This window comes from Cherax quadricarinatus, chromosome 11 (genome assembly GCF_038502225.1).
Source record: "Cherax quadricarinatus isolate ZL_2023a chromosome 11, ASM3850222v1, whole genome shotgun sequence".
NCBI lineage: Eukaryota > Metazoa > Arthropoda > Malacostraca > Decapoda > Parastacidae > Cherax > Cherax quadricarinatus.
In genome coordinates, this window is record NC_091302.1 from 2,620,684 (window position 1) to 2,639,064 (window position 18,381).

An 18,381-nucleotide genomic window follows, 5' to 3' on the forward strand; every position below is an offset into this window, starting at 1 on the left:
AGAATAATCCTGAGAGCTTCATTTTGCATTAACTCCAAGGGTCGGAGAGAACTTTCTCTAGCTAATATCAACATGGGAGCAGCATAATCAATTAAGGACCTAACATAGGCTATGTATGGGATTGTAGCCAGCAACAGCTTTGAGAGCATTTAGCCTAGCTTTGCATTTCTTGTTTAGTTGTGGTATAGTGGATTTGTTAAAGGGTACATCTACACCAAGATATCTGTAAGTTTTAACGTAGCTAATGATTTCACCCTGCAAATAGATGGGTGGGGGATGTCGTTTGCTTGTTAATATCTTTGTTTTAGAGGAAGATATTATGAGGCCTAGTCGATTACAAATTGCTTGAACTTCATTAAGAATGGTATTCATCTTCTTATGCCCTGTTGTATGGATCATGATATCATCAGCATAGCTTATAGCTATATGTTTAGGTGAGGCAGGTAGAGCATTTAAGAGAGCATTAATCAGAATGTTAAATAGCATGGGACTAAGAACTCCTCCCTGCGGTGTACCTAAAGACATTTCTTTAGAATCACTTCTGAAGCCTTGGTAAAGGACAGAGGATACTCTATTTGACAGGTATCCTATTATCCAGCAGAGTAAGCTACCACCAATATTCATTTTGGCTAGTTCATGTAGTATAACGGTTCTGTTCGCAATATCAAATGCAGATTTTAGATCAAGAAAAGTGGTAAAACTAGTAGAGGTGTGTGCAGTGAGAAAGGTGGAAATACAGTTCTGCACACTTTTACTTTTCATGAACCCATAGAGGTAGGGGGAAAGTTGGTGTCTGATTCTGTAGTACAGTCTGTTAAGCATCATTCTTTCAAAAGTTTTACAAAGACAACTAGTTAAGGAGATCGGCCTAAATGTATCAGGCTGTTGGGGCTTAGGGATAGGCACAATGAGACTATTGGTCCAGGAAGTAGGAAGAACGCCCTCAATGTAACTGAGATTATACAGTGCCAACAAAGGGTTATCAGCCACGTGCCTTAGAGTTCTGAGAATATCATAGGTTATACCATCCTCTCCAGGAGCAGTTGATCGACCTTTGGTTAATGCATTATCTAATTCATACTCGGTAAAGAGGCAATCACTCTCATCAGTATTTTGGCTCATAAAATTAATCAGTTTCAACATTTCTTCAGAAGTACTCTCTAAATTTTTTCTAATATGAGATGGAAGGTTTTCATGCCTGGATGTTTTGGACCAGTCATTTATGAGGTCATTTGCTTTTTCAAGAGGAAAGGGATGAGCAACATTGCCAGTCTTTTTCCTGGTTATTTTATTTATACATTTCCAAGCCAAACTCAAAGGGGTGGACCTATTTAATCCACTAACAAACTGTTCCCATTCCTGTTGCCCAAGTTCTTCCTTTCTATTCCTTGCATTTGTTAGTGCAGCTTGGAAAGTTCTGAGCAGGTCTGGGGTTCTACATTCACGGTATGCTTTACCAATCCTCCTAGCTGCATGTGTTAGATTGCGTAGCTGTGGATCATTATAGTATTTACATTGTTTTTTATTGCTATTTATAGTGGAGGGTCTTTGTTTCCTATTCCTGCCCACTTGATCTGTGAGAACACTCTCAATAGTGGTAATTAAATCATCATTAAATTTTTGTGTGCCAATGGGCTCGTAATTCTTATACCATTGATCCAAGTGGTTAATAAAGTTGTCTCTGTGTTCTGGTTTGAGAATAAGTTTCCTCCTTCTGTATTTAGCTCCTTGATTGCTGGAGATGTGATCAAGATTGACAGTTGTTAGTCTTGGGAAGTGATCAGATAGAAGATCATCAACTATGACAGAGTCATGCATCGTATATGATGTATTAAATCTAAGACACAGATCTAGTATGCCACCATATATGTGAGTAGGCTCAGTAGTGCCCACAATTCGAACATTATCATGCTCATTTAGCAATTTCACTAGTTTAGTTCCATTGGTGTTTGTTATAGACCCACCAATATTCTTATGTCTGGCATTAAAATCTCCAAGAATGATGGTAGGTTCACTATTGATGCGATCTGGTAAAGCATCCGGTCGAAGCTGGTTCGCTGGGGCATAGAGATTAAAAATGTTTATGGAAAAATCGCCTGCATGTACTTTGACACCATGATACTGCATGTTAACTCGACTCTGCAAGGAAAGGAGTGACTGTGGCAAGTTCTTTCTGACATACATCACACAACAGTTGGTTGACCTTAGGTTATAAGCTGCATATCCAGGCAAGTTTGGTGGAGGTGCTCCATCTTTCAATCTACATTCCTGCAAACAGATGACATCAATATTCTTGGTTGCACTAATATGATGTAAGTCAGGCAACCGCTTCCTGATGGAAGCAATGTTCCATGAAAAGATTTGTAATGTATCCATTGTAGTGAGTTATTGCAATCTCTTGCTCATAAGATGGTAAAACTATTATGCTTTGACTACAGTGTGCAGGCACTTAAGAGCAAATAGCATAGTTTGTACGTCTTTATCTTCAGGACCTTTATTTTTAAGCATTTTTCGGCATCTTGGCAGCCAGTTAAAAGGCAAGTTTTGAAGCCAAGAGTCATGGGCTTCTTTCTCGCAAATTGCTGGAAACTGAACGGGGATTGCTGCACTTTTGACATCATCACTATGCTCAAGAGCATCATCCTGATTACATATATTTATTAAACTTGTCAGGATCTGTTCAAGATGCTCAATTTTTTTCTGGAAATTTGTTATAATATGAGGAAGGTCAGGCGAATCCAATGCCTCTCCGGAGGATGGCACTTCTGGGTTAGTGCTTTCTTTAACACCTATCCTAACCGTGGGCTGCAGAAAACAATATGAAGTTCGATGATGAGAAATTTCAATTACTCAGATATGGTAAACACGAGGAAATTAAATCTTCATCAGAGTACAAAACAAATTCTGGCCACAAAATAGAGCGAAACACCAACGTCAAAGACCTGGGAGTGATCATATCGGAGGATCTCACCTTCAAGGACCATAACATTGTATCAATCGCATCTGCTAGAAAAATGACAGGATGGATAATGAGAACCTTCAAAACTAGGGAGGCCAAGCCCATGATGACACTCTTCAGGTCACTTGTTCTATCTAGGCTGGAATATTGCTGCACACTAACAGCACCTTTCAAGGCAGGTGAAATTGCTGACCTAGAAAATGTACAGAGAACCTTCACGGCGCGCATAACGGAGATAAAACACCTCAATTACTGGGAGCGCTTGAGGTTCCTGAACCTGTATTCCCTGGAATGCAGGCGGGAGAGATACATGATTATATACACCTGGAAAATCCTAGAGGGACTAGTACCGAACTTGCACACGAAAATCACTCACTACGAAAGCAAAAGACTTGGCAGACGATGCAACATCCCCCCAATGAAAAGCAGGGGTGTCACTAGCACGTTAAGAGACCATACAATAAGTGTCAGGGGCCCGAGACTGTTCAACTGCCTCCCAGCATACATAAGGGGGATTACCAACAGACCCCTGGCAGTCTTCAAGCTGGCACTGGACAAGCACCTAAAGTCGGTTCCTGACCAGCCGGGCTGTGGCTCGTACGTTGGTTTGCGTGCAGCCAGCAGCAACAGCCTGGTTGATCAGGCTCTGATCCACCAGGAGGCCTGGTCACAGACCGGGCCGCGGGGGCGTTGACCCCCGGAACTCTCTCCAGGTAAACTCCAGGTAATCACCTTAACAGGTACCATGGTTACATTAGTGTTCTCTGTTTCATCATTCATTGCAGGTAGGTCCTGTGCATCTGACTCATCTCCAACTTCCAGGGGGGTTACCTGTGTGGTGTCCGTCTGACTGTTGTAGTTGTGTGTATTGGGAGAAATGACAAACTCATCCCCATATTCAGGTGTAGCCATAGGTATCTGTAGTGGCAGACCACTAGTTCCACATGTGCTAGCTGGTGTGTGTGATGGCATTCTTGTATCACCAGAATCCTTTGCAGTGAGGTGGGGTTCTTGCACACTTTGCAGATGTTCAGTCTCAGATCTGGCTGTGGTAGACTGGATTGCCTCATCCTCAGTTACCATTAAAGGGTTGTTATCAGGTTTACATCGAAGGTTGTTTGGGTTCTGACTGCAGTCCTTGTGGGAAACTGTAACCCCAACTTCTTTACAGTTAATACACTTAAATTTTTGGCTGTCAGGGCCTACTGTGCACTCTCTAGTGGAATGTTTCCCAGCACACTTACCACACCAAGAATGTAGTATTCCACAGTCTACTGCAACATGGCCATAGTGATGGCATTTGTAACACCTACGTTTAGGGGGTAGGTACACTTCGATGTTTAGGAAACGAGCAAGTCGACCAGAGTGATTTATCTCATTGTCATTGTAACATTACCTAGTTTTTTTTATTTTTTTTATTTTTTTAGTAATATTGTTTACAATCTATGGTTGGGGTAAGAGGTTGTCTTCAGCATTCATTGTGATGTCCGCTATATTATTATTTCAGTGAGGTACATTAGGTGGCAGTAGCCTGAACTAACTCAAGTGGAAGTTATCATTGAATTTGAACCTCTTGTTTAATGTGATATATGTCAGAAATCTAATTTTATGCTCAATATTACCTACTTTGTCTCTCTTTCTTTCTCTCTCTCTCTCTCTCTTTCTCTTTTCATCTTTGTAATTTGTGATAAGGTGTAAGACCTCGCCTGTACCATCCATTATATCATTGTATGTACCATATTATTAACACACATACAAGAAGTCTCTGAATGTATTTTTAGTCCAGAATATCTTGCTGTCAATTTTGTCAAGGTTGGGAACCAAAGCAATCATAGTACTAGGGGGAGAGAGCACAACTTTGTAGTACCCACAGTCAGTGACCAGGCTTCAAACACCTTTTATTGTACAGCAATAAAGGAATGGAACAGACTACCCGCACATGTCAAAGTCAGTCATAGCATGAACCAGTTCAAGAAGAGTGCCAAAAGGTGTCTGGTGAATGTAGCTACAGAAAGGGAGGGGAATCATTTTCTATTTTTTAGCTAACATACGTATAAATTTTACCTTATTCCTAGTAATGACCCTCGTATTATAGATAGTCTTAATGATCCTCGTGTACTAGATAGTTTTTATAATATGATAATAAGATGTTATCTTCATTATAGAATAATAAGAAAATATTACAACCTTTATATTATAATAATAAGGTAAAAGGACCCCAATGGAAATAAGTCACTCTGACTTTTTGGGTAATCCTAGGTTCTCTACACACATGCTGCTATGTATGATAATTCTATGTAACTGTATTTGTGTATACCTGAATAAACTTACTTACTTACTTACAATTATACAATTATATCACATAAATGTTAAACCTAAAACCCAATCTAACAGAATACTCCATTCGACTGAATGTACAGCAATGCAAGCAACCATATGACCTGTCTTTGTAATACTCATTTGTGCTTTATAGTTATCTGTTTACAATAATGTCTTATCACTGATTTCATCATTGCTTAGTTAATCTTAAGTTAATTTTAAGCCATTTATATGCTATGCATATAAGTGGCTTTGGCATGCTGCTCTTACCTGTATTTTTTTGTACCTCTGTATGTATGCTTAAATTACTAAATAAATAAATAAATAAATAAATAAATAAATAAATAAATAAACTTCCTTCCACCATGGTCGAGGTTTCTTTTCCGGACACTGGAAACAAGACTCAACACGGCGTAAGCTGTCAGTGGCCCTACGAACCCCAACAACACTAGTAACAACGTTTATATCTACTGGGATCCTAACAAGTGTTAACTACCACCATAATTACTGTATGTGGTTCATCTTGGCTAGTTTAGTAGTTTATCTTAGTGACAGGATTATTACTATATTATTTTAATATTTCTGGGGAAGAGTAAGTTTGAGAATGGGTAAAAACCAACAATCATAAAAAAGGACTCGCAGTAGGACTAAAAAACTTTGAGACGATTTGTTTGGGGATCATGTTCTTGTATGTCTTAGAGAGTACATGGTAACAATAGTTATATGATGCTTGTAATGAGCTCTTGATCTAGGGAATTGGAATACAGATCCTTGAATTGAGCCTGATTGCCTCTCCCCCTCCCCACACAGACGCTGTATAATCGTTACGGGTTTAGCACTCCCCAATGATAATAGTATATGTTGTAGAAAGAATAAGTAAGGAAGAGTCATGTGTTGCAAACATGACTGTGTCAGGTGAGGAGAGAGTGAACCAGGGGTCCCACTAGACTCCAATAGAAATAGCAGACACCACTCCCACAACGCATCTTAGGGCGGGGGAGGTGCCAGAGCCAGAGCTTGCTACCACCTGCAGCTCACAAGACTGTCATTCCCACGAGCTTCCCTGGGTGAGGAAGATGGTAGACCAGAAGCCTGGCCTTTCCCTACGAGCCCCGTGAGGGCGGGGAATGGGGCTAGGCCTGGGGACAGTTGGTCCCAGGAGATGAGGAGGTACTTTTACCTCCTCCCATGGCAGACATAGGTCTGTGACACTCCCAAGACAGGGAGCCAAGGCTGGGTCACAATCTGGAAAAGACCCAGGCCGGGAGAGTACCGGTGAATCAAGAAGAACAACAATGGAAATAAGTCAATTGGTCTGACTTTCTTTGGGTTATCCTGGTGGGTAATTTACACTATGTATGATATTTGTACTTAAGTGTACCTGAACCTAAATAACCTTACTTAGTAATTCAAGGCGAAGAAGAAAATGCCTTGATTTGGCTCTCATAACACAGATGTTTGCTCTTACCTTTTGCTTTTGTGAGATATCTATTTATATGCAATTAATTAGTCTTAAAATATATATGAATTCCATATTTGTTCATTATTTACAAGTCATTATTTCATTATCAAATCTTGCAGGACACGTGTGCATGCTGTGAGAACAATGCCAAAAGTTGTGTCTGGCAGCGTGGTGGTTTCAGATGCCAAAGACCAGCAAGAGTATAGCGAGGATAAACCTCTCATAGTCTACTATTGTCTCTGTGGTCAAATGGCTCTTATCCTTGGTAAGTCATGCTGATATGCTCTGCATACATGTATTTACAATCTTTCTGAAAATGTAAAAAAAAAAATGAAAGCTGCAGTAAAGTTATGCATGTTATTTTCATTAATCCTAACCTTTATCTGTTATACCAGGACACCCTGTACCTGGCAAAGACAAATATTAAAATATATCTTGGAGGTGGGAAGTACAGCGCCTACACTCTGAAGAAGGGGTGGATTATTATTATTATTATTATTATTATTATTATTATTATTATTATTATTATTATTATTATTATAATTATTATTATAATTATTATTTATTATAATTATTATTATAATTATTATTTATTATAATTATTATTATAATTATTATTATAATTATTATTATAATTATTATTATAATTATTATAATCATAAAGTGCTAAACCCATAAGGGTCACACAGCACAGTTTTTTAACTGTAGTATCAGCATGCCTTTGGCAAGACAGTGATGGAGAAAGTGATGATGAAAGTTTTTTATGTTTTCTTGGGGGGGGGGGATGGGATGGTCACCCGGCCTCAGTGGGAAACACCCATTGTACTATTAAAAAAAATCACTGATCAGAATTTATTGTTGATTCTGAGTAACATATAAAATAACACTCATTGAAATAAATGTGAGGTTCATCACACTTGTTTCATAACCCACACCTGTGAATACCTCATTAGGGTTAAGCACTGTATGGCATTCACAATGGATGCATTATACCATGCATCCTTTTGTATGCTAATACTGGATATACTTAATAAAGCCCAGGCTAGGGCAAAACATTGTATTAGGAGGATATTTATTTCTTCAGACTGACATTGTCTTGTAAAAATCTTTACAGTATATTAGTGATTATGGTGTTACATGTTCATCATGTTCCTTATAACATTATAGATTGTATCAGAAACAGAAGAATGAAGGATGAAACTTAAGCTTTTTTTTTACACCAAGATAATGATAGGTAGATTAACAATGTTAATAATTGTGATGTGGAGAAGTAGGAGGATAAAACATCCCTTAGCCTCAACAAGCACAGGAACATCTTTCTGCATGTTTTTGGAGTATAATTGGATAACATATTGACTTAGATTTGAATCACTTATTTGAATTTAAATATTTGTCAGATTTTCACCATTCAGCCTAACTTTCAAGGAAAAATTATGCTAAATGTAGAAAATAGACATTATTTAGATACAGAACAGATAATGCAAAAGATAAAAGTCATAATTTATACACTTCAAGAAACTAGCCAGATAATTAATAATACAGTGAAAGGGTAAAGCAGCACAGCAGTATACTTTTAATACATAGGATGAAGCTCAAGCTAGCTGTGGGCCATAGTTTTTATTTTGTCAGCTTTTTTTTCAAGAACATCTTCCAAAATGCAACTTGCTAAAGGAATAAAAACTGCCTCTCCTCATTTAGCGATGGGGTTCCTTTCCTAAGAGCAGGTCAGTAAGTGAATTGATCTTTAAGCGAGGAGCATACTGTACTGGTAATGGGTTTGTGTCAGCCATCTTTAGATATTTTTTTAATGTCACCTTTGCACCATATATAACATTTTTAGTATATTTTTAAATGTTTATACAGTAATGTACTGTATACTACTGTAATAAACAGAATAGAGGAAATCAGCTCTAATATACATTACTTAGGCTTGCATACTGGTTGGTAAGCTGGTTGTGAGTCCGAGTAGTTGGTAAACGAGTACGTCACTAAATGAGGAGAGGCTGTAAATGATTGTTAATGGAGTGATGTGTCAGAGAAAGGTTCAGAGTCATTACTAACTTTACAAATTGTTATATTCTTAAATGTTCTGAACTATCTCACTATTGTAAATCCATTTACTCATTTGTAATTTGTAATGTAGAGTAAGAATTATTATTATTTTTATTTTATTATCACACTGGCCGATTCCCACCAAGGCAGGGTGGCCCGAAAAAGAAAAACTTTCACCATCATTCACTCCATCACTGTCTTGCCAGAAGGGTGCTTTACACTACAGTTTTTAAACTGCAACATTAACACCCCTCCTTCAGAGTGCAGGCACTGTACTTCCCATCTCCAGGACTCAAGTCCGGCCTGCCGGTTTCCCTGAATCCCTTCATAAATGTTACTTTGCTCACACTCCAACAGCACGTCAAGTATTAAAAACCATTTGTCTCCATTCACTCCTATCAAACACGCTCACGCATGCCTGCTGGAAGTCCAAGCCCCTCGCACACAAAACCTCCTTTACCCCCTCCCTCCAACCCTTCCTAGGCCGACCCCTACCCCGCCTTCCTTCCACTACAGACTGATACACTCTTGAAGTCATTCTGTTTCGCTCCATTCTCTCTACATGTCCGAACCACCTCAACAACCCTTCCTCAGCCCTCTGGACAACAGTTTTGGTAATCCCGCACCTCCTCCTAACTTCCAAACTACGAATTCTCTGCATTATATTCACACCACACATTGCCCTCAGACGCGACATCTCCACTGCCTCCAGCCTTCTCCTCGCTGCAACATTCATCACCCACGCTTCACACCCATATAAGAGCGTTGGTAAAACTATACTCTCATACATTCCCCTCTTTGCCTCCAAGGACAAAGTTCTTTGTCTCCACAGACTCCTAAGTGCACCACTCACTCTTTTTCCCTCATCAATTCTATGATTCACCTCATCTTTCATAGACCCATCCGCTGACACGTCCACTCCCAAATATCTGAATACGTTCACCTCCTCCATACTCTCTCCCTCCAATCTGATATTCAATCTTTCATCACCTAATCTTTTTGTTATCCTCATAACCTTACTCTTTCCTGTATTCACCTTTAATTTTCTTCTTTTGCACACCCTACCAAATTCATCCACCAATCTCTGCAACTTCTCTTCAGAATCTCCCAAGAGCACAGTGTCATCAGCAAAGAGCAGCTGTGACAACTCCCACTTTGTGTGTGATTCTTTATCTTTTAACTCCACGCCTCTTGCCAAGACCCTCGCATTTACTTCTCTTACAACCCCATCTATAAATATATTAAACAACCACGGTGACATCACACATCCTTGTCTAAGGCCTACTTTTACTGGGAAATAATTTCCCTCTTTCCTACATACTCTAACTTGAGCCTCACTATCCTCGTAAAAACTCTTCACTGCTTTCAGTAACCTACCTCCTACACCATACACTTGCAACATCTGCCACATTGCCCCCCTATCCACCCTGTCATACGCCTTTTCCAAATCCATAAATGCCACAAAGACCTCTTTAGCCTTATCTAAATACTGTTCACTTATATGTTTCACTGTAAACACCTGGTCCACACACCCCCTACCTTTCCTAAAGCCTCCTTGTTCATCTGCTATCCTATTCTCCGTCTTACTCTTAATTCTTTCAATTATAACTCTACCATACACTTTACCAGGTACACTCAACAGACTTATCCCCCTATAATTTTTGCACTCTCTTTTGTCCCCTTTGCCTTTATACAAAGGAACTATGCATGCTCTCTGCCAATCCCTAGGTACCTTACCCTCTTCCATACATTTATTAAATAATTGCACCAACCACTCCAAAACTATATCCCCACCTGCTTTTAACATTTCTATCTTTATCCCATCAATCCCGGCTGCCTTACCCCCTTTCATTTTACCTACTGCCTCACGAACTTCCACCACACTCACAACTGGCTCTTCCTCACTCCTACAAGATGTTATTCCTCCTTGCCCTATACACGAAATCACAGCTTCCCTATCTTCATCAACATTTAACAATTCCTCAAAATATTCCCTCCATCTTCCCAATACCTCTAACTCTCCATTTAATAACTCTCCTCTCCTATTTTTAACTGACAAATCCATTTGTTCTCTAGGCTTTCTTAACTTGTTAATCTCATTCCAAAACTTTTTCTTATTTTCAACAAAATTTGTTGATAACATCTCACCCACTCTCTCATTTGCTCTCTTTTTACATTGCTTCACCACTCTCTTAACTTCTCTCTTTTTCTCCATATACTCTTCCCTCCTTGCATCACTTCTACTTTGTAAAAACTTCTCATATGCTAACTTTTTCTCCCTTACTACTCTCTTTACATCATCATTCCACCAATCGCTCCTCTTCCCTCCTGCACCCACTTTCCTGTAACCACAAACTTCTGCTGAACACTCTAACACTGCATTTTTAAACCTACCCCATACCTCTTCGACCCCATTGCCTATGCTCTCATTAGCCCATCTATCCTCCAATAGCTGTTTATATCTTACCCTAACTGCCTCCTCTTTTAGTTTATAAACCTTCACCTCTCTCTTCCCTGATGCTTCTATTCTCCTTGTATCCCATCTACCTTTTACTCTCAGTGTAGCTACAACTAGAAAGTGATCTGATATATCTGTGGCCCCTCTATAAACATGTACATCCTGAAGTCTACTCAACAGTCTTTTATCTACCAATACATAATCCAACAAACTACTGTCATTTCGCCCTACATCATATCGTGTATACTTATTTATCCTCTTTTTCTTAAAATATGTATTACCTATAACTAAACCCCTTTCTATACAAAGTTCAATCAAAGGGCTCCCATTATCATTTACACCTGGCACCCCAAACTTACCTACCACACCCTCTCTAAAAGTTTCTCCTACTTTAGCATTCAAGTCCCCTACCACAATTACTCTCTCACTTGGTTCAAAGGCTCCTATACATTCACTTAACATCTCCCAAAATCTCTCTCTCTCCTCTGCATTCCTCTCTTCTCCAGGTGCATACACGCTTATTATGACCCACTTCTCGCATCCAACCTTTACTTTAATCCACATAATTCTTGAATTTACACATTCATATTCTCTTTTCTCCTTCCATAACTGATCATTTAACATTACTGCTACCCCTTCCTTTGCTCTAACTCTCTCAGATACTCCAGATTTAATCCCATTTATTTCCCCCCACTGAAACTCTCCTACCCCCTTCAGCTTTGTTTCGCTTAGGGCCAGGACATCCAACTTCTTTTCATTCATAACATCAGCAATCATCTGTTTCTTGTCATCCGCACTACATCCACGCACATTTAAGCAACCCAGTTTTATAAAGTTTTTCTTCTTCTCTTTTTTAGTAATTGTATACAGGAGAAGGGGTTACTAGCCCATTGCCCCGGCATTTTAGTCGCCTCATACGACACGCATGGCTTACGGAGGAAAGATTCTTTTCCACTTCCCCATGGACAATAGAAGAAATAAAAAAGAACAAGAGCTATTTAGAAAAAGGAGAAAAACCTAGATGTATGTATATATATATATGCATGTGCGTGTCTGTGAAGTGTGACCAAAGTGTAAGTAGGAGTAGCAAGATATCCCTGTTATCTTAGCGTGTTTATGAGACAGAAAAAGAAAACCAGCAATCCTACCATCATGCAAAACAGTTACAGGTTTTTGTTTCACAGTCATCTGGCAGGACGGTAGTACTTCCCTGGGTGGTTGCTGTCTACCAACCTACTACCTGCCCAAAATGCCTAGGCATGCTTGTGGCCTTCTTTGTAATTATTGTTTTATAATATGTAAACCACCCTTGTAATCTTTACAGAGAAATAAAATTTGAATTGAATTGAATTGAAATGGGTGATGGATGACCATCTTGAGATATAATAGTTGTTGTTTGGTGATACATTAGTCTTGTACATAACAGTAAGCCCAATGACATCTCTTGTAAATAAGGCTACTGAAATAGCAGGTCCAACCAAGGCTGGTCGAGTTGACTTATCTGATTCTCTACCTTATTTCTCTACCCAGTTCCATATATTTCAACTGCTAAAATTGCTTGTCAGTAGAGTTATGTATCTTTCTTTCTTCTTTCGACACACCAGCCGTATCCCACCGAGGTGGGGTGGCCCAAAAGAAAAAACGAAAGTTTCTCCTTTTACATTTAGTAATATATACAGAAGAAGGGGTTACTAGCCCCTTGCTCCTGGCATTTTAGTCGCCTCTTACAACACGCATGGCTTACGGAGGAAGAATTCTGTTCCACTTCCCCATGGATGTAAGAGGAAATAAACAAGAACAAGAACTAGTAAGAAAATAGAAGAAAACCCAGAGGGGTGTATATATACTATATGCTTGTACATGTATGTGTAGTGTGACCTAAGCGTAAGTAGAAGCAGCAAGACTGAGACAGACAAAAGAGACCAGCAATCCTACCATCATGTAAAACAATTACAGGCTTTCGTTTTACACTCACTTGGCAGGACGGTAGTACAGTGGACCCCCGCATACCGTTGGCATCACATAACGATTAATCCGCATACTGCTTGCTTTAATCGCAAAAATTTTGCCTCGCATACCGCTTAAAAACCCGCTCACCGATTTTCGTCCGAGACGCGTCCAATGTGCGCCCTCAGCCAGCCTCACATGTGCCGCCGGTGGCATTGTTTACCAGCCAGCCTCCGCGGTAACATCCAAGCATACAATCGGAATATTTCGTATTATTACAGTGTTTTCGGTGCTTTTTCTGGAAAATAAGTGACCATGGGCCCCAAGAAAGCTTCTAGTGCCAACCCTACAGCAATAAGGGTGAGAATTCCAATAGAGATGAAGAAAGAGATCATTGATAAGTATGAAAGTGGAGTGCGTATCGCCGACCTGGTCAGGTTGTACAAGAAACCCCAATCAACCATCGCTACTATTGTGGGCACCAGAAAGGCAATCAAGGAAGCTGTTCTTGCCAAAGGTTTAACTGTGTTTTCGAAACAAAGATCGCAAGTGATGGAAGATGTTGAGAGACTCTTATTGGTGTGGATAAATGAAAAACAGCTAGCAGGAGATAGCGTCTCTCAAGCGATCATAAGCGAAAAGGCTAGGAAGTTGCATGAGGATTTAATTAAAAAAATGCCTGCAACTAGTGCTGATGTGAGTGAATTTAAGGCCAGCAAAGGTTGGTTTGAGAGATTTAAGAAGCTTAGTGGCATACATAGTGTGATAAGGCATGGTGAGGCTGCCAGTTCGGACCACAAAGCGGCTGAAAAATATGTGCATGAATTCAAGGAGTACATAGAGACTGAAGGACTGAAACCTGAACAAGTGTTTAATTGTGATGAAACAGGCCTGTTTTGGAAGAAAATGCCAAGCAGGACCTACATTACTCAGGAGGAAAAGGCACTCCCAGGACATAAGCCTATGAAAGACAGGCTTACTTTGTTGATGTGTTCCAATGCTACTGGTGATTGCAAAGTTAAGCCTTTATTAGTGTATCACTCTGAAACTCCCAGAGCATTCAGGCAAAAGAATGTCCTCAAGGAGAATTTGTGTGTGCTGTGGAGGGCAAACAGTAAGGCATGGGTCACTAGGGACTTTTTCTATGACTGGTTACACCATGCATTTGCCCCCAATGTGAAAGATTACCTAACTGAAAAGAAATTAGAACTTAAGTGCCTCCTGATGTTAGACAATGCCCCTGGTCATCCTACAGACGTGGCAGAGCGACTTTATGGGGACATGAAATTCATTAACATGAAGTTTTTGCCTCCTAATACCACTCCTCTCCTGCAGCCCATGGACCAGCAGGTTATTGCAAACTTCAAAAAACTGTACACAAAAGCTCTGTTTGAAAGGTGCTTTGTAGTGACCTCAGAAACTCAACTGACTCTAAGAGAGTTTTGGAGAGAGCACTTTAATATCCTCAATTGTGTAAACCTTATAGGTAAGGCTTGGGAGGGAGTGACTAAGAAGACCTTGAACTCTGCTTGGAAGAAACTGTGGCCAGAATGTGTAGACAAAAGGGATTTTGAAGGGTTTGAGGCTAACCCTGAGAGGATTATGCCAGTTGAGGAATCCATTGTGGCATTGGGAAAGTCCTTGGGGTTGGAGGTTAGTGGGGAGGATGTGGAAGAGTTGGTGGAGGAGGACAATGAAGAACTAACCACTGATGAGCTGATAGATCAACTTCAACAGCAAGAGGCCAGACCTGAGGAAACTGGTTCAGAGGAGGGGAGAGAGAAATTGAAGAAGTTGCCTACTACAAAGATTAAGGAAATGTGTGCAAAGTGGCTTGAAGTGCAAACCTTTTTTGATGAAAATCACCCTCACACAGCTATTGCAAGCCGTGTTGGCAACCTGTACACTGACAATGTTGTGAAACACTTTAGGGAAGTCATAAAGGAACGAGAGGTACAGGCCACTATGGACAGATATGTTGTGCGAAAGAAGTCCAGTGACTCTGAAGCTGGTCCTAGTGGCATTAAAAGAAGAAGGGAAGTAACCCCAGAAAAGGACTCGACACCTCAAGTCTTAATGGAAGGGGATTCCCCTTCTAAACACTAACACTCTCTCTCCCCTCCTTCCATCCCATCAATCATCACCAGATCTTCAATAAAGGTAAGTGTCATGTAAGTGTGCATGCCTTTTTCAGTTTGTGTGTATTAAAATTAACATTTCATGTGGTAAAAATTTTTTTTTTCATACTTTTGGGTGTCTTGCACGGATTAATTTGATTTCCATTATTTCTTATGGGGAAAATTCATTCGCATACCGATTATTTCGCATACCAATGACCCCTCTTGCACGGATTAAAATCGGTATGCGGGGGTCCACTGTACCTCCCTGGGCAGTTGCTGTCTACCAACCTACTACCTAGAAGAGTTGTGTATAACCTTTTAACCCTTTGAGGGTCGACAGGCCCTCTCCGAAACTCGTTCTCAGGGTCGGCCAAATTTAAAAAAAAAAAAAAATTATTTTTTCTTATGAAAAGATAGAGAATCTTTTCCTGATCATAAAGACACCAAAAGTTTGAAATTTGATAGAAAACTTACGGAATTATGCTCTCACAAAGTTAGCGGTCTCGGCGATGTTTACGCATCGGCGATTTTGCCCACTTTGAGCCCCATTTTCGGCCAATTTCACTGTACTAGTCGACAAAAAACATGAATATTTCGCTAGAACTCCATTTTTTCTATCGAATGGGTGCAAGAAACCACTCATTTATGAAGTTCAACTATCCAGTACAGTGGTCAGAATTTAGCAATTTTGCCAATTTCACACAAATTTCAAAAGATGCCAATTTCGGAATAGGGTCCAGAATAAACAAGAAAGACATTCCTGGCACTAAAATGACATTTCCTCTAGTCATTAGTCACGTCTCAAGGGCCCTCTTATATCCTTTTGCTTTCCACTTTGAATTTTTATTCTCACAAAAAATATAAGATTTACTGTTATGCAGACTACTGCATTAGTGTAAAAAATGGTATAAATATTATTGGTGCACTTGTAAAAGAATATTAGACTCACCAGTTGACGTGTATTGCACGCTTGGCACGATTTGTTTACTTTTGAAGTTTGGTAAAAATCGAACATTTCTGCTACTTTGAGCTCAATTTCAAGGCACCTTTCATTGTAAAACCAGTCAAAATCATCTCAATTTCAGTAATATGTCTTCCATTCTATAAAATGAGACCAAGAAAACTAGAATACAACAATAAATACCATACGAAAATACACTGCAAAGTCGCTGATTTATTAAAAAAAAATGGTCAAAGTTTTTTTTTTTCTCATTATGCACTGTGTGCTACAGGATTTTTTTTAGACTGTGCACACTGACCACATAGACCCATTCTTTCATATGAAGGCCTACCAGCTTTCTCCCACTAGATTTGAGGCCGCTAGAATTTATGAGTACTAGTACGTCAAAAACCCCTACGCGTAAGACGTACTAGTACGACGAAAACCCTCAAAGGGTTAATATTATAAATCAAATACAGTGGAACCTTGACTTACGAGTGTCCCAACATACAAGTTTTTTGAGATACGAGTTGTTGCTTTGTTGATTTTTTGCTCTGAGTTACAAGCCAGCATCCGAGTTACGAGCCAGCTTCCCCTGCTTCCCCCTCAACCCAAAACCTGCACACCTCACTTGTTTATCCATGATTTCATGCTTTAATTCCATGGGAATCATCCTCTTTTTCTTCTCAGCACTGTTCTTTACATTTACTTTCTTAGGGCCCACGCTTAGAAAAATGAAATTTGGCCAAATGACTGTAAAAAAAGGTAAGCAAAGTATGAGAGAAATACTCCCACACCTAGGTAAACAGTGCACTGAGTTACCTGGAGTGGGTTTCAGGGGTCAACGCCCCCGTGGCTCAATCTGAGACCAGGCCTCATGGTGGATCAGGGTCTGATCAACCAGGCTGTTACTGGTGGCTGCACACAAGCTGATGTACAAGCCACAGCCCGGTTGGTCAGGTACTGACTTTAGGTTCCTATCCAATGCCTTCTTGAAGACAACCAGGGGTCTGGTAATCCCCCTTATGTATGCTGGGAGGCAATTGAACAGTCTTGGGCCTTGGACACTTATTGTGTTGTCTCTAAGTGTACTCGTGGCACCCCTGCTTTCCATCAGGGGAATGTTGCATCTCCTGCAGAGTCTTTTGCTTTCATAGGGAGTGATTTTCATGTGCAGGTTTGGTGCCAATCCCTCCAGGACCTTCCAAGTGTATATTATCATGTATCTCACCTGCATTCCAGGGAATACAGATCAAGGACCTTCAACCATTCCCAGTAATTTCGGTGCCTTATCATACTTATGTGTGCCATGAAAGTTCTTTGTACACTCTCCAGTTCTGCAATGTTGCCAGCCTTGAAGGGAGCCGTTAGTGTACAGCAGTATTCCAGCCAAGAGAGCACAAGCGATTTGAAGAGACTCATAATGGGCTTGGCGTCCCTAATTTTGAAGGTTCTCATTATCCATCCTATCATTTTCCTAGCGGATGAGGTAGATACATTGTTGTGGTCTTTGAAGGCGAGATCCTCTGACATTATCACTCTCAGGTCCTTCACATTACTTCTCCACTCTATTGTATGGTTAGAATTTGTTGTATGCCCTGAAACATTTTTAATTTCTTCAAGTTTCCCATATCAGAGTACATAGTTGAACTTTCTCCTCATTGAACTTCATATTGTTTTGAGTGGCCCATTTGAAGATTTGGTTGATATCTGCTTGAAGTCTCACGGTGTCTTCGATGGAGGTCACTGCCATGGTAATCTGGGTGTCATCCGCAAAGGAAGACACAGAGCTATGACTTACATCTCTATGTCAGAAATGAGGATGAGGAATAGAATGGGAGCGTGTACTGTGCCTTGTGGAACAGAGCTTTTTACCATGGCTGCCTGGGACTTTATTCTGTTTACTATTACTCTTTGTGTTCTATTTGTCAGGAAGTTATAGATCCATCTACCAACTTTTCCTGTTATTCCTTTATCACGCATTTTGTGTGCTATTACATCATGGTCATACTTGTCGAAAGCTTTTGCAAAGTCTGTGCATACTACATCTGTATTTTGTTTATCCTCTACAGCATCCAGGACCTTGTCATAGTGGTCCAGTAGCTGGGACAGGCAGGAGCGACC

The 18,381-nt window shown here is 40.1% G+C and overlaps 1 protein-coding gene across 1 annotated transcript in view; it reads left to right on the forward strand.

The window, feature by feature from the left end:
• The first annotated feature begins 5,628 nt into the window (after positions 1 to 5,628).
• The window catches only part of LOC128687670 (STING ER exit protein), a 30,180-nt gene continuing 17,427 nt past the window's right edge, over positions 5,629 to 18,381 (forward strand). Inside the window, exons 1-2 of the mRNA XM_053775253.2 lie at positions 5,629 to 5,787; positions 6,860 to 7,005. Coding sequence (XP_053631228.1) covers positions 6,885 to 7,005 — 121 coding nt within the window. The 5' untranslated portion in view covers positions 5,629 to 5,787; positions 6,860 to 6,884. The remainder of the gene's footprint in view (positions 5,788 to 6,859; positions 7,006 to 18,381) is intronic.